Raw genomic sequence first — 24,147 nt, 5'->3', positions numbered from 1 at the left:
TCTAAAATACCCTGCTAGTTATTGATATATAATCATAAAATATGCTTTAGTGTTTATTGTAGCATGTGGTGTGGACGTGAGCACAACACTTTACACACCAGTCTTAAGATCAGGTTTTGATTCCCCCTGCTATCTGTAAGGGGTATCTACGTTCTCCCATGACTGCATGGGTTTTCTCTGGGTGCCATGGTCCTCACACATTCTAAAGATGTACAGGTTAGGGTTATTGATTTGCAGTCATTATGTTAGCGCTGGAAGTATGGTCACCCTTGCCCAGGCTCATCCTTGCTGATTGACTTGATTCAAAGTTCAAAGAGAATTTATTATAGAAGTACAAATATTTCACCATATACAACCCAGAGATTCATTTTCTTGTGGGCATACTCAGTAATCCATAAGAATTAGCCATATAGAATCAATGAAAGACTGCACCAACTTGGGCATTCAGAGAGTGTATGCAAAAGATGTGTAAATACAAAAAGAAATGACAATAATAAATTAAGCAATAAATATTGAGAACATGAGATGAAGAGTTCTTGAAAGTGAGTCCATAGGTTATACGACATTTCAGTGACGGGGCAAGTGAGGCTGAGTGAAGTTATCCTCTTTGATTAAAGAGCCTGTTGGTTGAGGGGTAATAATTGTTCCTGCACCTGGTGGTGTGAGTCCTGAGGCTCCGGTACCTTTTTCTTGATGGCAGCAGTGAGAAAAAAGCGTGAGCTGGGTGGTGGGGCTCCACGATGATGGATGCTGCTTTCCTGCAATAATGCTCTGTGTAAATGTGCTCAATGGTGGGGAGGGCTTTGCCCGTGATGGACTGGGCCAAATCGTTACCTTTTACAGGAATTTCTGTTCAAGTTTCCATACCAGGCTGTGATGCATCCAGTCAACATACCCTCCACCACACATCTAGAGAAGTTCGTCAATTTTTGATGTCACGCCAAATCTTTGCAAACTCCTAAGGAAGTAGAGACGCTGTTGTGCTTTGTACTTGCACTTACGTGCTGGGCGCAGGACAGGTCCTGCAAAACGGTAACACCAAGGAATTCAAAGTTGCAGACCCTCTCCTCCTCTGATCCTCCAATGAAGACTGGCTCATGGACTGTGGTTTGCTCCTCCTAAAATCAATAATCAGCTGATGTCTTGCTGACACTGAGTAAGAAGTTGTTGTTGTGGCACCTCTTAGCCAGATTTTCCATCTCCCTCCTATATGCTGATTGGTCACTACCTTAGTTTCGGCCTGTGACAGTGGTGTTGTCAGCAAACATGAATACGATATTGGAGCTGTGCTTAGCCACACCGTCATAAGTGTAAAGTGAGTAGAGCAGGGGGCTAAGCACCCAGCCTTGTGGTGCACCTGTGCTGATGGAGATTGTGGAAGAGATGTTGTTTCCTGGGTTCTGCAAGTGAGGAAATCAAGGATCCAATTGCACAAGGAGGTGTTGCAGCCAAGATCTTGAAGCTTATGATTAGTTTTGAGGGATTGATCGTATTGTATGCTGAGTTGCAGTCAATGAAGAACATTCTGATGTAAGCATTTTTGCTGCCCAGGTGTTCCAGGGTTGAGTGAGGCACCAGTGAAATGGCATCTGCTGTGGACCTGCTGCAGTAATAGGCAAATTGGAGTGGATCCATGTTGCTTCTCAGGCAGGAGTTGATGTGTTTTATCATCACCCTCTCAAAACACGTCTTCACTGTGGATGTAAGTGCATCTGGACAACAGTGATTGAGGCAGGTTACCATGTCCTTCTTGGGCAATGGTTTGAGTGAAGCCTGCCTGAAGCAGGTGGCTACCTCAGACCACTAAACTGAGAGGTTAAAGATCTTGGTGAACACTCCAGCCAGTTGATCAATACAGGTCGTTAGTACTTGGCTGGATACCCTGTCTGGACAGGATACTTTTTGTAGATTTACTCTCCTGAAGACTGTTTGTGTGTCAGCCTCAGGCTGAAATCGCAGGATCATCGGGGATGTGGGGAGTTTGTAAAAGTTGCTCTGTGTTTTAATGATCATAATGAGCATATAAGCTAGTGGTCACCAACCTTTTTAAGCCCAAGATCCCCTACCTCGGCCTTAGTGAAAGGCAAGATCAACCACAAATCGATTAGTTACACACATGCGCGCTGGGGCAGAAAGGACCGGAAGTAAAACCCCACAACCCGGAAGTAGAAATAATGCATGAACACCAGGGGTCACCACCCTTATTTGTACCGCGGACTGGTTTAATATTGACAATATTCTTGCGGACCGGCTGACGGTGGGGTGGGGGGGGTGGTGGTAAACATGACCGAAATACAGCGATACTCAAAGCAGGTTCCTTATGTCCAGTCTATTCCGCAATTTAGTTTTTGTGGCTCTCAGCACTTAGCTTCTGTCCTGCTTGCTCACGTTTTTTCCGCTGAAAAAGCTCAGTGGGTTTGTCTTTAAGTGCAGGGTGCTTGGACTCAAGGTACCGAAGCAGTTTCAGGTGCTTCATTGCCTCATTAGACAGCCTTCCGCCCACCCGCCGCCTTGGCCAGGTGTGGCAGTTCCTGTACTGGGGCCGTGGCGGTCGCGGTCCAGAGAGAGTGACCGACTGACCGAGTGAGGAGTGCGACAGGGAGCACATCCCCCCCCCCCCCCCCCCCCCGTAGGATCTATCGGCCGACAGAAGTTTGTCTTGAGGGATGACTTTCAGTCGATCGCAGTGAGTTAGCTGCTCTGATACTTACGGAACCCTAAACCCGAATTAGGTTGTCTGCGAATATTTTAGCACCGGGTTTCCCATGAACATTCGGTGTGCTAAACAGGTTTAGAGGTGGCGCACATCTGTCCGCGCTCCAGGCCAGTAGCAACGGCACTTCTCGCCGGCCGCACGGGGCGGCCGGTTACCCGAGGCCAACCAGTGATCCCCCGTGCAAGGGTATCACTGCATTTAGGCAACTGATGACATCGCGTGTATTCAAGTTCTACAGTGGACGTGACAGGGAAAGAGGAGAGGTGCAGTTGACTCATATCGTTTCCTCGCAGCCTGGTGGTTGGGGACCACTGAAGTACACTGTAGGGCGTGGCGGGGGGGAGCTACACGCATGCGCTCTGGGCAGAAAGAACGGAACTAAAACATCGCAACCCGGAAACAATCTCTCAACAGTATTTGTGTATTTAAGTTTCTTTTTTTTTTGGGCATCTACTGGGAAAGTCTCAAAGATTGACCAGTCAACCGCGATCGACGGGTTGGTGACCACTAATATAAGCCATTGAACTCATCTGGAAGCAAAGCCCTGTTGTTGCCTTGATTGAACTTTATAAGAGGTGATAGTATTCAAACCTTGCCACAACTGTAGAACATCCTTTGTTGGTTCAAGTTTAGACCAGAATTGTCACTTCACCCATGAGATGGCTTTCCAGAGGCCATACCTGGATCTCTTGTAACTTTCCTGGTCATCAGACTTGAATGTCTCCAGTCTGGCCCTCAGCAGAGTGCAGATCTTATGGTAATCCATGGCTTCTGGTTGGGGAAGATTCTGAATGATTTTCTGGGGATACATTCATCTACAACTGTCTTTATGAAGGTCATGACAACCATGGTGTGTATTCATTCAAATCCATAGATGAGTTCGTGAACCTGGCCCAGTCCACCGATTTGAAGCAATCCCGTAGCCACTCCTCCCGCAGTCACCTCTTTGTTGTTCTAATCTCTGGAGCTTTGCTTTTTAGCCTCTACCTGTATGCAGGTAGGAGAAGGACAGTCAAGTGGTCGGATTTCCTGAACTGTGGCCTGGGCATGGAACAGTAGGCATTCTTTATCTTAGTATAACACTGGTCTAGTGTGTTGGGGCCTCTGATGCTCCAGGTTATATGCTGATGATAATTGGGCAGGGATTTCTTCAAACAAATCTGGGTGAAGTCCCCAAATGAAATGATGCATTTCACTCTGTTTGATGTTCATGTGACAAATAAAGCTAATTTTTTTCCTTTTAATAGAACTGTTCTTAAATAACCAATTAGAAGTTCAGTACTTGCAGGGAAAAGCTGATCCTATTTGGATAAGTCTCTAAATAACCTTTTGGAGACTACTGGATTAGATCTTCAGTGGGAAAAGAACTCTTGGACGATACATTTTCACAGGTCTATTTCCAGCTGGCTGGCATTGAGGATTGGCAATATTCCTGCTGTAGGATATTGATCTTGGCACTCCGACATTAGCACTGGCCAGAACTCGAGTCTCAGCTGCTATTAAACCTTTGACCTGTTAAAACTCAGGAATTCGAAACAGTGCCCATGCTGATCATTACTGGCCTCAGAGGCTGTTATGTTATAGTAGACCTAACCTTCAGGTTGGATCTGAATTCAACTAATGTGGACTGACATATAAAGGACCTTCTCTGGAAGTAGATCTGTTTAACAGTTTTTCCATGCCTTTCTGATGAAGTACATACTTTGTAGACCACAAAGGCAAAGACATATACATTTCATTTGAAAGCAATTGCCACTCAATATCATAATTGTAATAGAAGCTCTTCTAAAGGCGAGTACCTGAACTAGCAATGTGGAATTTTGATGTATAGACTAAGAAAGCCACATGCAGAATTTTTAGTCTGCACGATGGTGGGACTTTGTAGCTAGATGGAGAAAAATCAGCCACTATCATTGTTTAGTCATAGCTACTGGAGTGTGTGTGTGTGTGTGTGTGTGTGTGTGTGTGTGTGTGTGTGTGTGTGTGTGTGTGTGTGTGTGTGTGTGTGTGTGTGTGTGTGTGTGTGTGTGTGTGTGTGTGTGTGTGTGTGTGTGTGTGTGTGTGTGTGTGTACACAAGCACAGAATCAAAAGGAACTGGATGATAGTGATGGTAAACCTGAGGCATTTCAAACACTATTTCATTGTGGAGCTTCTGAGAATGATCATCTGTGAGGCCACAGAATGGAGTAACTGGGGTCATTGCCTCCCAACTCAGTTCTTTGGAATGTTTGGACCATAGAACACTACAGCACAGTACAGGCCCTTCAGCCCTCCATGTTGTGCTGACCCATATAATCCTAAAAAAAGTACTAAACCCACACTACCCCATAACCCTCCATTTTTCTTTCATCCATGTGCCTGTCCAAGAGGCTCTTAAATACCCCTAATGTTTTAGCCTCCACCACCATCCCTAGCAAGTCATTCCAGGCACTCACAATCCTGTGTGTGAAAAAACTTACCCCTGATGTCTCCCCTAAACTTCTCTCCCTTAATTTTGTACATATGCCCTCTGGTGTTTGCTATTGGTGACCTGGGAAACAGGTACTGATTATCCATCCTATCTATGCCTCTCATAATCTTGTAGACCTCTATCAAGTCCCCTCTCATTCTTCTACACTCCAAAGAGAAAAGTCCCAGCTCTGCTAACCTTGCTTCATATGACTTGTTCTCCAAACCAGACAACATCCTGGTAATCTCCTCTGCACCCTCTCCATAGCTTCCACATCCTTCCTATAATGAGGTGACCAGAATTGAACACAATACTCTTAGGTGCGGTCTCACCAGAGATTTGTAGAGTTGCAACGTGACTGTTGCAGGCTGAGATCCACATTGGAATAGGCTTTGGTCACTCACCACCTCTGGTCTATTCTGTATTCAGTGACTTCATGGCTGTCAGTGATGTGAATGTGCCTTTGCCTCATTTCCCTTAATCAATCCATTAAAGTCATATTAAAGTGAATAATTGATTCAACATCAGTTCCCGCTTTCCCTGATAATCTCCAAACCATTCAACTGTAGATTTCCATTACTAAGCTCCTTGAACTAAGTGCTTCATAGTAGTATTATTAAACAAAGTTACCTGAGTCACATTCCTGGGCAGATAAACAAACGTTTTAAGGTCATCCTGAAAGAAAGTGGCCAAAAGGTTCAGGAGAGGAAATTGCATGAGCCAAGATCTCAGCAGTTGCAAGTTTTACTGTGTGTGGTGAACAGATTAAATTCAAGGGTTAGAATCTGAAAATGGTCCAGTCTTAGAATGTAATAGGGTTGGAGGAAATGGTACAGGTTTGGTGGGAGTAATGCCATGGTGGAATATTTTTTAAAAATGGACATTGCAATTATAGGTAAATAGGTATAGGCAATGGGTAAGTGAAGTGGTGTGAATCCAAACATTTATTTTAGATTACCCCGTGTGAATATAGAGCATAAAGGGAAAGGTTGGTTGTAGCGATGAATGATCTGTTTCAGGTAGTTATCAGGCATTAAGTTGATGTTGATGGCCATGGGATAAATTTTGCTATGGGAGCTTAAAATGACAGCTTTGGACATTCTGATTGTTTGTTGGGAAAATATCTGTCCCAACAATATTGAGTGTGAGGTAAGCTACCAGGAATTTCAGATACGGTAAAGAGTCATGAGAGTTTATGGAAAGGTGTCATTGGCATATGTGCAGAAATAGATGTTGCACTTTAAGATAAAGCTGAAAGATGAGAAGTAGGAAAGGTCAATTATAGATTGTGGAGTAAGTCAGAAGTAATAATTTTAGAAGCAGATTGAAACTATCGCAGCTGGTTCTCCATTTTAAATTGGAAATCTCGGAATGGAACAGGCGACAAGTTGTCAAATCTAGCCTGACAGTCGTGGAGAGGCAATGACATAATGTGCTGTGGTCAATTTTGTCAATGACCACAGGTAGTTTGAGGAAGATGTGCAGGGATAGATCAGTTTTGTTATAAAGCAAGATGTCATTTATATTTCACTTCAGAGCCTTTTCAGGGATAAAATGAGATCAGAATTGGAAGAATTCAAACAAAAATTTTCAGATAAAGTGAGAGGTGATGACATTTCAGGAATGTTGCAGGGAAAAGTGATGTATGTGATAGAGAGATGTCTGGTAAGGATAGACATCATTCATTCTCTAACCAGCAGAAATAATTTCTGAAATAGATCCATCAGCCCTTAACATCATTTGTGGAAATTTCTCAAAAAGCTAGATAATGGGGAACAGAGTTCTTTTATAGTTGTCACTCTATCATGTCATAAACTCCTATGTTTAGCAGTGGGAGATGAGTCTGGTCTAATCTGAAATAGTTCTGTTAATTTGTACATTGTATAATTCCAGCAAAAATACAGTGAATTGAGGGTAGAAGTTTATAGCATATGTCAAATTTCATTCCACTTTAGTCACTTTTGGAAATGGAGAGTATCACTATTTGAATGTGAAAACACTACCATATTACATGTGAATTTCTAGCAATTTAGCACACTGTATGAAATAACATGTTTCATTTTGATATTTGCATTACTTATATAAAATTGCTGAGTATGTGATACAAATTTTTTAATTGAATTAACCATATACCTTTCATTTCATAGATATGCAGTAATCAGGAATCAATGCATACATTGGTGAATGTGAATAATTATTTTTGATATTATTGCGATTTATTTGTATGAGATTGTATCAACTTTAAAGTTATCTATTTGGCATTGATTAAGGTGAATTGTAGGATAATATCTTCTCTCAAAGTTTCCAATTTGGTGACTATTGCAGTGCAGAATGTGTCAAGACTTTGTGCTGAAAGAAAGTTTCAAGTAGCCCTTACATTGCATTTTACAGGAGTTGGAATGTGATGTATCCGTAGAAGATGACAACAGGCAAGAGTGGACATTCACTCTGTATGACTTCGATAATAATGGGAAAGTCACCCGTGAGGTAATCTAACCAAATGATACATCGGCTTTATATTTTGTTACATTCTCAAAAAGATATATTTAAATAATTGTTTGTCTTAAAACATGTCTGTTTCAATTGAATACGAATTGTAAAGTAGCATACTTCAATATGATTGAGACTTTTGACAGCTATGAAATGCATCATGAGCAGATCACTGCAATGAATGGTTGTTTGAATTACTAAGTACTCACACAGAGACTTGTCTCGTTCGGGATAGGTAGTTATTGGTTTATAGCTGTAACAGATCATTGTGAATTCTGTGCACAGAGTCTGCTGATGTTCACAGGAGGATTTGGTTCAGACAGTACTTAGTAGATATCCTCCTTTGTTTAACATTTATGAACATTGGAGAATGATTTATTCATCTACAACTTGGTAATTTCTTGATAATCTAGGGGTTTATATGACTGCTAAGTGTATACTAATATACAGTTCCTAATAGATACTGAATTTTAAATTTCTGTACACTATTCGGGGAATTAATTTTGAAAATCCACATTTTCCTCCTTTTGTGCTGTTGCAGCTAAATCATGTTGCTTCATGAGGGAGGAAAACTTCTGTTTACCTATGTTTACACATATTTATTTCACTTGAAAAGTTCTGGTAGAACTGCATGTGTTGATATTTAGGTAAGAAGTAATTATCACCATAACAATATTTCCAGTGAAATGGAGCAGAAATACCACCAAGCTTACCTTTGTTTTATATATCTATATATCTATATATATATCTATATCTATATCTATATATATATATCTTGCTCAGCATAACAAAAATTTCAATTTCCAGATACATTTACATTTCTTCCCCTCACAGATATCAGCTATCAGAACACGTCCATCAAAATATAGACATCACCCCAACATCCTATACAAAAGCCCATATTGGACAGGTTTACATCTACATAATGCAGAAAAGGTTGCCATGTTTTATAAAATCTATTTGTTTTTGAGTGTACCATACATGTTTAAAAAGTCCAAAGGAATGTATTCCATGATTAATTTATGCCAACCAAAAAGTCCAGAGGCCTTATTGGATATCCAACAAAGTAAAATGTTCTTTCTTGCACAAAAAGTCAGGAGGTTAAAAAGTTTCTCCTGATGTACATTAATAATACGACTGCTGGGTAAGCCTAAGAGAAAAGACACTGGCTCCATCTTCAGAATCTTTTCTATTTCATCCAAAATATCACTCCAGTATGCTTGAAGTTTAGGACAAGTCCAAAAACAGTGGGTGAATTTCCAGTATTTAGAACTTAGAACTTAGAGCACATTGGAGAAACCACGTCTTAAGTTTCGAGAGACGATCTGGAGACAGATGGGCTCTATGCAGAATTTTGAGTTGCAATGCTCTAGTTCTATTACAAACTGAAATTTTCTTTGCATCATCACAGGTGTCTTCCCATGTTTCAGCTGTAATTTCTACTCCCAGTTCTCCCTCCCAGACCCTTCCCAGCTGCTCAGCCTTTCCACAAGAACATTCCCTCAGGATGCTGTAAAAAAGTACAGCATCCTGTACTTCACCCTGGGAGAGGTGAAGACTTGGGAGACCTCACCCAAGCTTACCTTTTCCAGGTCATAAAAAACCCAATAAAAAATATCCCAGATGATCATAGATTTATAATGCTTGGAAATAGATTAACTATGTAAAATAATAAAAGATTTCATATTTCACTGTAGTCATTGAGTCCACTGTATTATAATGACCCGGGCCAAATCTAATGAGACAGGACAGTCAGTCACTATCAATCTATGTTGTATGTAGCTACTTATCTCTGGAAGAGGAAGACTCTGGATGTGCAGATTTTGTTTTACCTGGTTCTTTTAGCGCAGCTTCTCTTAAATATGTGAGACCAGAGGGAAGCAGAGGGAGCTCTTAGTAGCTTTCCTCTGACCCTATAGAGAAGCTGTAGCTCTTAGCGTGCCTAACTCGGACTGGAACCATGAGCTCTACATAGGAGATGGCAAAATTAATTCATTCATATTTAAACAACTAGGATGGAAGAATAATATCTTCCATGTAATTAATCAGAAATGACTGAATGGCAGAACAGACTTGTTTGGCCAAATGGCCTAATTCTGCCCCTTTGTCCTATCATCTTATAAGTAAGATCTTATTAATGTCCATTATTTTCTATTGAGCTACTAAAAACTTATTGATAATGTTTTATTATTTCTGAACAAATTTGTGGAATAGGTTTTTAAACTTGTTTAAACCTATTTGTGAGTTACATGCAGAATTACTGTTTGTGATTCAAATTTGCTATAATATGTAAAAGTAAATTTTATTTAAAAGGTGTCATGAAAACAGACCTATATAACTTTTTTTGCTCTGCTTTTGTACTGATAGAAATTATTTCAGTAAGGCATCCATCTAGAAATCACAGTGTATGAAGAATTAAAATTTGTCATCACATTCCCATTTATGGTTAAGCAATTCACTTACAGTTGCGTTTGATCCAAAAGATTTATTTAAATTACAGTTTTTCTTTTAACGAATACATTATGCCCTCACATAATTGGAGATTTGTGACCTTATAATGAATGAGTGTATTGCAATTTTCTATAAATGTGTGTCTTTGACAAATATTGGCAAAATATTTTATTTGGCGTTTTGTGTTCAGTTTTTTTACAACGTAAGTTCAATAAGAGTGGATCTTTTGGTAGTGATTTGTGAATTCCATAAGAATGAATTTCCATTACCTGCCCATAACACTATGGCACACTAAACAGATGTTAGAAGAATGAAGCTGTCAAAATGTATCTACTGGAAGAGGAATTAGGAATTAGTATGTATAGGAATCCGTTCATCTCGTGAGACCACGGATTTGCGCCTTGGAAGGTTTCCAGGGCGCAGGCCTGGGGAAGGGTCGTATGGGAGACCGGCAGTTGCCCATGCTGCAAGCCTTCCCCTCTCCACGCCACCGATGTTGTCCAAGGGAAGGGCACTAGGACCCATGCAGCTTGGCACCGGTGTCGTCGCAGAGCAATGTGTTGTTAAGTGCCTTGCTCAAGGACACAACACGTTGCCTCAGCTGGGGCTTGAACTAGTGACCTTCAGATCACTCGACCGATGCCTTATCCACTAGGCCACGTGTCAACACTAGGAATTAGTATCAAAGCAGATTATTTGTAAATTATTAGTAACGCTAACCTTTGTCAGCTCCCAATAAAAGCTATTTTTATCATTATTTGTGTTTATTAGAAAATAAATTAGCAAACATTATGGATTGAAAATTGCAGAGTAATCTCACTATTATTGTGTTTCATTCAAAGGCCCAGCTGATTGGTTTTTGGTCAGCTGAGAGCTATTAATTATTTTCACAGGGATCTCAGTTAAAATAAATGGAAATTCAAATTACAAACTATATAAATTTGATGAAAAAAAATTGCAGAACGCTTAAAGCGATTTAAAACTTTTTGTTGGCTGGAATTGTCTGGTGATTTGTATGGGATGGCAGTGTAATTTGTAGTATAAATAAAAAGCTTGTAAATGAAGAATGTGCTTAAACACAGAGGAAGTCTTGTTTGTATTTCTATTACATTAATAAATCAAGAGTTGATATTGCGTTGACTATGTATTAAATTGTTTCAGCTAGGAAAGACTTGCCCCTATCTCATTTGTAGAATGCTCTTATGGATAAGAAATACTAAAAAATTTCTTTCTTGTGTTTTTGGATTATATAGATTATCGTAGGGGGGATCAAAGAATTATTCCACTAGTTTGGTTATGGTGCTACTTGCATTAAAAAATATACTCCATTCCAATTTTATATTTGCTTTTCAGGGCCTGTGAAATATTTGCAGTACTTAAATCTAATTGCAGGTACAGTGGATTCTGGTTAATTGGGTCATTGGTTAATCAGGACAGCAGCTTATTTGGGATAAATCTTAGAGAACAAAAACTAATCAAGAAAACAGTTGGGCTTCTCTTCATTATTTTTGGTCACTGCCACTTAATTGCGACAGGAGACTGTTGCCAGTTTCCAACTAGCTTCAGTTGCCTGCACTTGCATAGCTGTTAGACACTAACACTGTACCCAGAGTCAACAGTTTTTAAATAGTGTCAGCTGTGTGGTTGTGTTCAAAACACAGTGATTTTGTCAAGAAATAAGCTGTAAAGTATTCCAGAACTGCTGACATGCCAGAACTTGAAACAATTTCACTACTCTTAACATATTAGGAAATGCAAGGAATTTGAAGCTATCGACAATCATCTTGAATTTTATAATGAAAATGAAGATTTGGAGGATGCAGTCATCAAAAGCATTGTATGAAGGCAGTCCATTATTCCCACTAGATGTCTCTGCAGATTTTGTTCATATACAGTCAATCAAAAGAACAAGGGAGCATATACAGGATCAATTTCTCTATCGATATTTATTAGGAACGTACTGTTTTACAGTATTATAGTATTGGTAGTGTTCTAATTTGGTCTGTAGTTCATTAAAATACATAATTTGTCACAGTTAAATGGTAGTTTGTCTACTTAGTACTTTTTTTTAAACTGTTTCCATGAAACTTCGGCTAATTGGGGCAGTTGCTTCATTGGGCTAAGATGTACTGGTCCTGATGTATCCCAATTAACTGGAATCCACCATATTTGAAAACAGATATGGGAATGAATAGCACTCGTGATAGAGTTGTTCAAGAGGCCACATCCCCTGCTTGCAGCAAGCATTCTGTGGCAGATCTGGTGCTGCCAACCTTTTCAATATCAATCAATGCAATAAATATTTAGCTGCAGATCTTGAGGGCAGAGGCTTATATCACAGATTGCTAAATGGAAATTTTGGTTTTTTTGAAGATAATTTTGGCTCCAGAACTGGGAGACCTGCAATCTCAAATCTTAAAACGTACCATAAGGAAATGTTTCAGTAATGTTTCCAAAATATATTTGTTACATCTAATCAAATCTTTGCCCCAGAATTTCTAAAGTCTTGTACTCCCTATCTTCTTGTTTTTAGTCCAGCTTTCCTTTTGTGCTTTCCCCATCCTTCACCAGCTTTCCTCATTGTTTATGGTTCCACGGTTGAAAGCAGCCTCACATATTGCACACAAATGACTGTTGCACAGTGAATGGGGTTAGTCAGTGCCAGTACATGACAGAGAATTCTGATCCTAGAGGAATTTATTTGGTAGTTCCTATGTTGCAATGTTAAAATTGCTTTTGAATGACTTTCTTGATTGTTCTTCGAACTGGCTTCTGATTTTGCAACATTTGTCAACCAGACAATTTTGTGCGCGATTTGATTGTCTGCTATCGTCCATTATCCATTACAGTGGGATGGCATTTACATTGTTGATATATTAATAGCCCAAACACAGCAGTTTCCCAGCAATGGATTCTATTTTGCACTGCAACTTTAATGAAATGTTATTGGTGATAATATCTGCTTGCATGTGCTTTTAATGAAGCAGTTTGTGACCTTGAAATGAGTTGCACAGGATATGAGCATGGTGCGATCTTGCTCATAAAAGATTCTTCTTTAATTGACAATCTCCTTCCAAGTGGCCAATTTGAAAGTGAGTTAGAATACTGCTATGTAAAATAAGGAGATTGATTTCATCCAATCATACTATATTGTCAGGTTTCACAATATTTGCATTCATAGCGTCCCAAATATTGAGCTATGACTCATGAAATCATCCATTTTTTTCTTCCTTGTAACAGTTTTAACAAATACTTAAATATATTTTAAAGCCACACAAGCTATTGTGCATAAGAAAATATCTGGAAATTTATTATTTACTATACTGTAATTTGGGCGACCTTATTGCTAAGAATATTAAAGTGTTTTTGCTTAATACTTTTTCAGGATATCACTAGTCTTCTGCATACAATCTATGAAGTAGTAGATGCATCTGTGAACCACTCTGCAAGTAGCAGTAAAACACTACGGGTGAAGCTGACTGTGACGCCTGATGCAAACCGGAAGAAGAAAGGCAATCAAGCATGCCAGGCTGGTAAGTGAAAGACTTTATACCAGGCAGGATATTTGTAAACGATGCAATCACGGAAATGCTGAAAGCATTCAAAACGTCAGGCAGCATCTGTGAAAAGAGTGACGAGAGTTGTACTAAATCACGAGGGAGATGGAGAGGGCAAATGTGCACACTTTTTCCGAACAAGTGGAGAATCACCAACAAGATATTATTGGCTTAAGATGAAAGGGGAAGGAATTAAGAGGGAACTTTGGAGCAACTTCTTTACACATTGGGTGGTATTTAGATGAAATACGCTGCCAGAGAAAGTGGTTGGGGTAGATACAATAACAACGTTTAAAAGCCATTTGGACAGGTGCATAGATTGGAAGGGTTTAAAGGGATATAGGCCAAATGTCGGCAAATGAGACTAGTTTAGATGAGCACCTTGGTTAGTATGGATGAGTTGGGCCAAAGGGCCTGTTTCTGTGCTGTACTATTCTTATCTCGCTGACTCAGAATTAAAATTTCAGGTTGTAGATCCTTACTGGGTGTTTCTAATGGTTTCTGGTCTATTTCAAATTTCCAACACCCGAAATGTTTTGATATTCATTAATTATAAATGATAATAGGTATAAAAATCTATCTTTTTGATAAACCAAAATAAAATTACTTTAATTAGTAGTCAGAACTTTGTGACGATTGAGGTTTCTGCACTGAGGTTTGAGGTGCAACATACGGGTGGGGTGGGGTGGGGTGGGGTGGGGTGGGGTGTGTGTGTGTGTGTGTGTGGGGGGGGGGGGGGGGGGCGGGGGCTTGGGAGGGCTGTGCATTGGGTGGGTGGAATGAACCTAAATGTTTGTTGCTTTGAATTTCCCGCATTGCTGTTTAAAGAAGAGATTTATTTGATCAATCAAAGCAGGAGATTGGAACATATACGATTAAATAAACTGACTATGAAATTTCAAGGGATACTGATGGAATATAAGGGAGGTTTCTTACTATGTCTGTCTGCAGCAAGCACAATACTATACTGTACTAATGAAGAACAGCATCATGCTCAAAGTAAGGGAAAAGTGCTGAAAAGGAGATTTGTGTTATTCTTTTCAGGCATTAACGGTATTCCCTTTCCAGTAATTGGAAGTAGGGCTAATGTATTTCATTTGCAGAGAAACTTAAAGATTGTGGACATAGTGAACCCTTGATTATTTGGTATGCACAGGCACAGATGGAATGCATCCAACAGCACAAGGAAACGAGAGGAGAAGTTCAGGGAATTGTGGCTGATTTTTCTTTTTGAAGCTCATTAAGATTGGAAAATCACTTATGTTCTATTTCTTGGAATAAAAGCAAGAAACCTGACCTCTAGATTTATAGGCCTATCAACCTGGTAGGAAATGCGTTGGAATCTATCATAAGGAAAGCCGTTTAAATGCACATAATGAATAACAGCAATGACTTGGAACAGGAGGTCATTTTGTGCAAATCAAATTCCTTTGAAGGCATAACGGAGTTAGTTTGGAATATTTTTATACATGATATTTATTGATCTTACATGGCATATTGCAATATTCAGAGTAGATAAATAACTGGGACAAATTTATGGCATGCCTCTGAGCCTCCATTCCATTTTAACATCAGTATTTACAATTTTAATTTTGAATTATGTTGCTTGTGAGAATCTGTACAACTCAGAACTCCACCCCCCCACCAAAAAAATGTAATGACTTCAGTTTCCCCCCCCCCTTCTCAGATGTTAGCAGCCCATGGCAAAAAGCTGATAATAAATGTGTGGAGGAATCAAAGAATACAGAGAAGAAACCTCGCACTCCTCTCAGGTAAACCAATGTTCTGAACCTTTAAAAAAACAAACAAGTGCCAATTAGATTCTTCCTGTGTGTTTAAGTGACTGAATTTTGTTTTTAGTTTCCTGTCCTTAAAACTATTAAAGGATTCAGTGATCCCTTTTCCATATCTTACTGTAAGTCATCTAAGCATTACAAATTAGATCATGTAAAGGTGCATAATTGCAAAGGCTCCCATTGTGGAGTGATCCAGGACTCTCTGCATTACTTTAGAAATGTAACCGGCTACTTCCTAGTAGGGGTAGTGTTTACCATAAGACATAGGAGCAGAATTAGGCCATCTGGCCCATCGAGTCTGCTCCTCCATTCAATCATGGCTGATCCTTTTTTTTTCTCCCTTCCTCAACTCCAGTTCCCAGCCTTCTCCTCATAACCTTTGATGTCATGTACAGTTAAGAACCTATCAATTTCTGCCTTAAATACACACAATGACCTGGCCTCCACAGCTGCACATGGCAACAAATTCCACAAATTCACCACCCTTTGGCTGAAAAAGTTCATCGGCATCTCTGTTTTGAAAGGTGCCCCTCTATCCTGAGGATGTGCCCTCTTGTCCTAGACTCCCCCACCACGGGAAACATCCTTTCCACATCATCTCTGTCTAGGCATTTCAACATTTGAAAGGTTTCAGTGAGATCCCCCATCATCCTTCTGAATTCCAGCGAGTACAGACCCACAGCCATCAAGTGTTCTTCATATGTTAACCCTTTCATTCCTGGAATCAATATACATATCTTGATTTCCAGTTTTTAAAATACATTTAATGTTGTTCCATACACAATGCTCCTTTTGGAATAATGAAGGAGAAGATTGCACATGTTGTTCTTGGAAGAACTGTAGTTGGGCAGAGCCAGCATGATTAGGTGTACATAAGCACAGTGTAGGCATGGGTCTCCACTCTGGCAATTTCCAACCTTTTATCTTCTAATCTTTACACCCACCTTCATTATATCCATCATTCCCTTTACCAATGTCCCAACACTCCCTACACAGCTGGCTGATTTATCCAGTCATTTTCTTTTATGCTGAAAAGATTCTTCTCACCCTACCACCGCCCTCCATTAAGCTAATAATTTGTACTCTCTCTCCAGTCTCCACGCTTGCTGCACGCTTATCTATCTCCCCAAAATCTTAGCTGATCATCATCCACTCACCCACTGCTCATCTCACTGGGGACCCGGTTCAAGTCAGTGACCCACACCCCAGACTCCAATCCTGACCTTTGACCAGTATCCCTGGCCTACTACTTAGTTTATTCTATCCGAATGCAACCAAGACTTGACGTATTACCCTCAGGGTGTCTATCATTGCCATCTCTCTCACTGCTGACAGCGTCAGTCTTGGGTAAGACCCAACAAAATGCAGGAGGAACTCAGCATGGCAGGCAGCATCTATGGAAAAGAGTACAGTCGATGTTTCAGGCCAAAACCCTTTGGCAGGACTGGAGAAAAAAAGCTGTGAAGTAGATTTAAAAGGTGGGGGGGGGGGGGGAGGGGAGAGAGAAACACAAGGTGATACGTGAACCCTGGAGGGAGAGGGGCAGTGAAGTAAAGAGCTGGGAAGTTGATTGGTAAAAGGGACAGAAGGCCCTGAAAGGAAGAAAAGGGATGGGGGGGGGGGGGGGGAGGAGCACTAGAGGGAGCTGATGAACGGGCAAGGAGATAGGTGAGAGAGGGAAAAGGGGATGGGAAATGGTGAAGGGGGGGGTTGGGGGAGCCACTGAAAGTTTGAGAAATCAATGTTCATGCCATCAGATTAGAGGCTGCCCAAACGGAATATAAGTTGTAGTTCCTCCAACCTAAGTGTGGCCTCATCATGACAGTGGAGGAGGCCATGCATGGACATATTGGAATGGGAATGGGAAGTGGAATTAAAATGAGTGGCCACTGGAAGAACTTGCTCTTTTGGACCTTGGGTAACACCTCTCCAGTCATGGGGAATGCAGCTCTCGTTCACTGAGGTCCTGGAAGATACAACAACTAGAGAGACTCCTGGTGTGGCCTAGAATGACTGTATTGTCATTGAGGTTTCTAGGTAGATTATTCTGGAGCATTATATAGTTTTAAAGAGCATTACTTCTTCACAGTTTACTGGGAGCCTAAGATTAACTGGGTATGTTGGAGTTTGAAGTAGAACTTACCTAATACTGCATTTTGATTGGTTAATACAATCCTTTGCATCCATAAGTAACTTCCTCTTTTTCTCAGACGTCACAATAGTGACCAGCATCCTCAGCAGGATAGCTGCCATCAACACTGTGTTGATGAAAACACAGAAAGGAGAAACCACTATCTCGACTTGGCAGGGATAGAAAACTACACCTCAAAGTTTGGACCAGGTATGTTGGGACAGTCTAGCCCTTGAATTACTTTTGCATGTTGTAGTGTTGTCACCCTTTATTTGCCCTCCTACAATTTTTATATTCAGTGGAGTATGGTTAATTGTACATTTTGGCCCAAATAAGCAACTGCCCCAATTAGTAGAAGTTTTATGGAAATAGTTAAAAAGGTATAAAAAAGGCAAACTGCTGTTTAACTGAGTAACAAATTATGGATTTAAATGAAATACAGAACAAATTATAGTTCCTTATAGTTATCGTTGGAGGAATTCCTCCAGTGTATCCTGTTATGTACTTTTTGATTGGCTGTAAATAAACAAATTCAGTGCAGACCTACTGTAGATACTGGACTATCTTCATACAGTGCTTTTGACGATTGCATCCTCTAAATCTTCATTTTCATTGCAACATTCAAAGTGATTGTTGATGCCTTCAAATTCTTCATAGTTCCTAACTTGTTGAAGTCGTGAAATCATCTCAGTTTTCATTCCCAACTGTTTTCGGCATCTCTAAGCCTCGATGCTTGAAACCGCAGTGAGCAAAACTGTTCTGAATTGTGTTACTGTTTATTTCTTGCCAACTATCAGTGACAAAAATCACTACATTTTGAACACAAACACATGCAACTAACGCTACATAAAAACTACTCGTTCTAAGAACAGTGTAGATTCTAACAGTGACACAAGTGCCCGGGACTGACACTAGTTAGAAACTGTATGACAACAGACTCACCCCAATAAAGCAGCATGGTATCCCAAATAATCTAAGGGAATCTGGCTATTTTCTCAATTAGTTTTTGTTCTTTAAAAGTTGTCCCAAATAAGCAGCTTCCCTGATTATCCAATGACCTAATTAACTGGAATTCACTGTATTTATATATCGCCTAAACTCTGCAACCTTGATGATAGAAGTTAGTTCCACACGAAAAATTAAGGTTAATATATGATAATTAAATAGAGAATAATATTTGGTATTTTCTTCCGGGTAGGCCATTGGGGGTAAAGACTTCATTACGTCTTCTGCATGGTGGCGAAGTTACATGCATTCTTTGAAAGAGTAGGTTTTAATGTCAGCCAATAGAATTCATCAGCTGTTGTTGATTAGGGAAATGTCTATTCCATTTCAGTCAAAGTCGTTAATCTTTCTGTGGCTGGTTTCTGTCACTAAATGAGCATCCATTTCCAACTCTGCGGCTTTTTTGGTGCAAGGGGGTCAGACTGGCCTGAAATAAACTGTTTAGGACAGCTGTGAATGCAGAGAGTCCTGGAAAATCTGCAGCCCATGTTATCTCGCCACCTTCAGCCAGGTCTCCATTTTACTCTTTCTCTCTCTCTTTCACCACAAAGTCTCAGTGTTAAACCTGGAACCTTCCTAATTTATGTGACCCTTTTTTTTAAAAGGGAACGTGAATAGTAATATTTATACAAGAAGGCAAGATGGTTGGTTAGTGACATTGAATATTTAGAGATCAGATATGGAAGCAAATCTCTGTTGCAGTTTGGATATTTTGCCAGGATATATCAGACAAAATAATATATTCTGTAAATTGCGTGCCCTGTATTGTCAGCACTGGGAATTACAAAGAACACCTCCATGAAAAGAATTTCAGAGAAATGCTCATTAGAGGGTTTGGAGTGAACCAGATTAAAAAACACTGAAAACAGAACACACACACAAAACAGAGAGAAAAAAAACATTTCAAAGTTGATTCAAGTTCAATACCAGTGATATAGCAACTTTACTTGAGATACAAACTAATGCAAATGTTTATCTCACAGGGTCACCTCCTGTGGCTTCTAGAAAAGAAAATCCTGTGAAGATTTCTCATCAAACCAGATCTCGCTCCCATGAACCTGAAGTCATGTACAGTCACCATAGGAGATCCCAAACCATCGATCCAGGATACAGTCATCTTAGCCATTCTTCGTACAACAGGATGATGGAATTACAGCAAAGACTACGCAATCAGGACATCGGCAAGCACTTAGTTAAATCTCCCAAAACTCTGGGCAAAGATATGTTGGTCTCAGGAGCAGCTGGGAAGGTTGGAAAGAACAAGACCCCGCAGAGCCCTTATATGCCAATGACCTCTACCCCTGTGGCCACAGGCACAAATATTCCATGTCTACCCATGCAACTCAGTCAGCAGCATCAATACAGCCATAAAAAACACAAGCAGAGGTCTAAAGATAGCCACCAAGTGTATAAAGCCTTCCAGTCTTCTTCTAGAGTGATAGAACAGGAACACGTGAGGGATTTGCCATCGTTCCTGCTGTATGAAGGGCACGTTGGTCGATTTGTTCAGAGACATGAACACCATCACCATCACGAACATCATCACCACTACCATCATTTCTACCAGACATGAGCAGAGCACGGCACGGTATTCGACAGGAACTTAAAACCACAGCATCCAATTTGAAGAGGAGTTTTATGACTGGATTTTGTGACCACTGATCTATACAGTATTGTTAATGTTAATTATAAAATGAGCAGTGAAAGCTAATGACATGGTGAAACTAAAAGACTTCTGAACAGCTGGCTACCTCTAGTTTTAATTCAGATTTTATTTTCTTTAATCTATTAATTGAGTCACGGGGGGGGGGGGGGGTTTTAATGTTCTGAATACATGTAACTTTTTCATGTTGTCCAGACTTTCTGTGATATATTTTCTGTATTAAGATTCACATTAACCACACTTGCCAACTCTTCAGTTAATATAGGTCTATACTGTAAATTTTTCTTTCTTGGCTCAAATTTGTTGTTGCAGCCTTTTGAGAGGAAGCCTGAAGAAGGAGAGCACTGTTAGGTGTTCTGAGAAATTGGTTCCATTATTGATGCAACTTTTCTTAGTTTATCTAGTTGCTTACATTCAGTGATTTCTGAAATATTATTGATTGAATGTTTTTCAGCTGAGCTTTTGGAATACCCAAAACAAAGGTGTATCTCCCAGATTAACTTTATCTTATCTGTATATTTGCATTGAGTGAATTGAATAGCCAGTACTGTGGATGTAATTTCCAAACTTCCTCTGCCAGTATGTTTACTTTGGTGCAGATCAGAGGTTTACCATCAAATTCTGCGTGGTGTAATTTATGTGTTTGACTTTGCGCAAAGTGCGAAGTGTAAGAGGTGCGTACATATGCAGTAAATTCCAATATCGTTCACAAACTCTGTCAGTCTGCTGCCATCAAATAGAAAAGCTTTAGGTAACTATAGTGGTAAACCCTGTATGATGTGACTGAGTTACACAGAAGGTCGGACACCCTTTATACATTTCAGAGAAGTTGGCAAGTATATACTCTATCTCAGGTGCATTTTCTCTTAAAACTGTGGTTTGAATATATATTTTTTGGAAACACTTGTCTGTCAGTGATGGTAGACTTCTTTGTGAAGGCTGGGACATAATATAGTGTATCCATTATGATTTTTGAAGTTGTGTCTCTGAAAGTTATTGAAATAGCATTGGAGTTGATCAGGGGAAGATATCTTACCCACTGTGGTGACATGCTGGACTCTGTCAGGAGTCGGATGTGATGAGTCTGTTGCACAAATGGAAGGAGGTCTGGAGCAAAAGAGATATCCTGGTTATTCTACGGTTGGCGCTTTGAGCTCTACTACAAAGAAATTCTAAATCACTACATGCTGCTGCTAACGATTAAGTGTCCAGCCCTATTCACTCAGCAATAAATGTGTCATTTCAAATGATAATTTTAAGTCTAGGAATAGGATAGTAATAAGCTTTGGTTGTTACCAGACAGGAAATGTAAGAGAAAAATCAGATTTGGTCTTTTATTTCAGTGAAAGTTCAGTTGATCTTACTCATGGTTTTGCATTTTAAATTTAAAATTGTCATGTATCTAACTATAATGAGAAGCAAATTGTAAAATCTATTGCATTAATTAATATAATCAAAGTTCTTTGCTTTTAAGTTGTGTAATAAACTTTCTCTACTGGAAGTTGGTGATATATTTCTATTGATTATTTAACATGGAGGGCTGGCTTTGTTGCCAACAGTTCAGACAACAATTGTATACCGATGAACACATATTGAAGTGTATGTCTCGCCCAAAGTTTCAAAGTTATCAAGAGGTACATTGCTGTGTGAATTGGACTTTATTTCACATCTGTGAAAACATATAGGCATAAAAGACAAATGCCTTGAACAATTGTATCATTGCTCATGGACCATAGAAGAACATGTTTAAGATTGTATTGTTTTATTTACAACATCAATCTTGAAGAAAACGTTATAAATGCTTTTTCAGATTCTTTTCAGATTTATGAAGAAATTAGAAGCCACAAAACTTGTTTCATTTATTCGGACTTAGGCAGAGTTGAACCTTGTTAGGTATGTTAAGAGTGCTGCTTGTTTAGCAGTCCTTCCCTTCTAAATATACTTTGTATTTATGGAATATATATTGGACTGAAAAATCACATGTCTGCTAAGCATATTGGCTTTTTGTGTCCTAGTGTTTTAATTATTAGTAACCCTGTGTTATCAAAGTTTAATGCAATCATGACTCCATCATTAATATATCTTACACATTTGTGTACATTCCCAATGTATAATGTTTTCTGACAGCCATGTATAAGAACAGTATTTAAATTTAAATCTGTATTGAGTACATATTGTACCACTCAGTTGTAAATCTACTTGTGTGACACAGTTCATAATGTTCCATTCTGAAAGCACGTTTTTGCAGTATCCTTAATTGAATATATCTTCCAGTATTTTGTATAGTATATATGGATGGTTTTGACTAAATGCTTTATTTATTTAATAGTAAAACTGTGCCAACAGAAACCCCTTTTCATTAAAGATAAACTAGTTAATTATATTTAAAAAAATGTGTGTCCTTGAGACTAATTATTTTACAAAGTTCACAGTACCTCACTGTAGGAACTAATAGTTTCTGATTTGTTTCCATGTGTTTTTGACAAATATGCAAATTCTCACTCACTGATAATATATTCTATGAACTTCATGTATCATTGCATGCACAGTCAGGTTTAGAAAGTTGAGTTATTCATCAAAATAATGAAAACTTGGAGGGAGGGGATGTCATTCAATTAAAAATAAGAACTGAGTTTCAATGCTTAGATTCCATGATTATTACAATTTGATGTATAGTTATTATATTCTAATGATAGATGGCAAATTTAAAATACTTTAACGATCTCTTCACATAAAAAATAAACAGAACAACATGTAAATATTCTGGGATGAAATACTAAAGTGCTTTTCATTCCAAAGTACAGCTATTTGTTGCAATAGAATATCTAAAGTTATGTTCAGATTTTGTTTACAGAAATGTAATATGTAAAAATAAGTGGTAATAAAATAAATTGCCCTTCACGTTATAGTGCATTAATGGTTAATAAAGTTGGGGATCTGCTCATTTTAATACACCATGACCTTTAATGTGAGAGGTCAGAAATTACCTATATGAGGGACAAGTTTTTCACACAGAGACTTGTGGTTATATGGAACAGAGGAGGTGATAGAAATAGAACATTTAAAACACATTTGGACAGGTACTTTGATAGGACAGGGGCAGAGGGATCTACTGTAGGCCAAGTGCAGGCAAATAGGATTGACATTGATAGGCATCATGTTGGCATAAAGAATTTGGGCAGAAAGACCTGTACTACCCATGCTTATAAGACCTCTACAATCACAAGATGAAGGGTTCAATGTATAAATATCAAGAGCGCACATCAAAATATAAAACTTAAATGCTCTTGTTAACAAATATTTCTAATCTCTGTTCCTGTGTCTGGGATGTTCATTTTGACTATTTTATTAAATGCTAATAACCGTCAGAAAGAATGGCTGTTGGGTTTACTGAGACTGAAAGCAAAACAAAAGGTAAATTACTATTATGTAGTACAAGGGGAAAAAAAGACTTTTTGGTAATTCTTATGTATTGAAAAGAACTGAAAATAAATCTCAATGCATTTCCCTATTATTGGTAGCATAACCAACTAAAAGTTCACTGGTACGTTTTGGACATTTGAATAAGTTGTATTGCATTTCTCTCAGCACCAAGTTACTAGATATAATGGAACTATACTTTGTAAATAAATGAAGTAGGATCCAACTTACTTAACTATTATGAATATGGGTGGCTGGGCCATTTGTTACAAAACCCCTTTTGTCATTTATAGCTTTACCTTGTTACCCTTTAGTTTTTTTTTTAAAAAAGGAGACTGAAACCTAATACATCCCCAGAACCTGATGACTTATCTCAAGTTTAAATATGGTGGTTTTGGAAATGATGGTTGATTGTTCTGTACCAAAATTCCACAGAGTCTAAAACAGTTTGGAAGGTAACATATTAAT

At 39.1% G+C, this 24,147-nt stretch overlaps 1 protein-coding gene across 1 annotated transcript in view; it reads left to right on the top strand.

Annotated features, from left to right (window-relative positions):
- The window catches only part of nkd1 (NKD inhibitor of WNT signaling pathway 1), a 99,582-nt gene extending 76,930 nt beyond the window's left edge, over positions 1–22,652 (top strand). The window contains exons 6-10 of the mRNA XM_073070036.1: positions 7,558–7,653; positions 13,493–13,640; positions 15,352–15,436; positions 17,671–17,801; positions 19,580–22,652. Coding sequence (XP_072926137.1) covers positions 7,558–7,653; positions 13,493–13,640; positions 15,352–15,436; positions 17,671–17,801; positions 19,580–20,169 — 1,050 coding nt within the window. The 3' untranslated portion in view covers positions 20,170–22,652. The remainder of the gene's footprint in view (positions 1–7,557; positions 7,654–13,492; positions 13,641–15,351; positions 15,437–17,670; positions 17,802–19,579) is intronic.
- Positions 22,653–24,147: the final 1,495 nt, after the last annotated feature.

This window comes from Hemitrygon akajei, chromosome 17 (genome assembly GCF_048418815.1).
Source record: "Hemitrygon akajei chromosome 17, sHemAka1.3, whole genome shotgun sequence".
In the NCBI taxonomy this organism is placed as follows: Eukaryota; Metazoa; Chordata; class Chondrichthyes; order Myliobatiformes; family Dasyatidae; genus Hemitrygon; species Hemitrygon akajei.
Note: the sequence above shows the minus strand (reverse complement) of the source record. Positions and strands in the feature narration are given on the sequence as shown.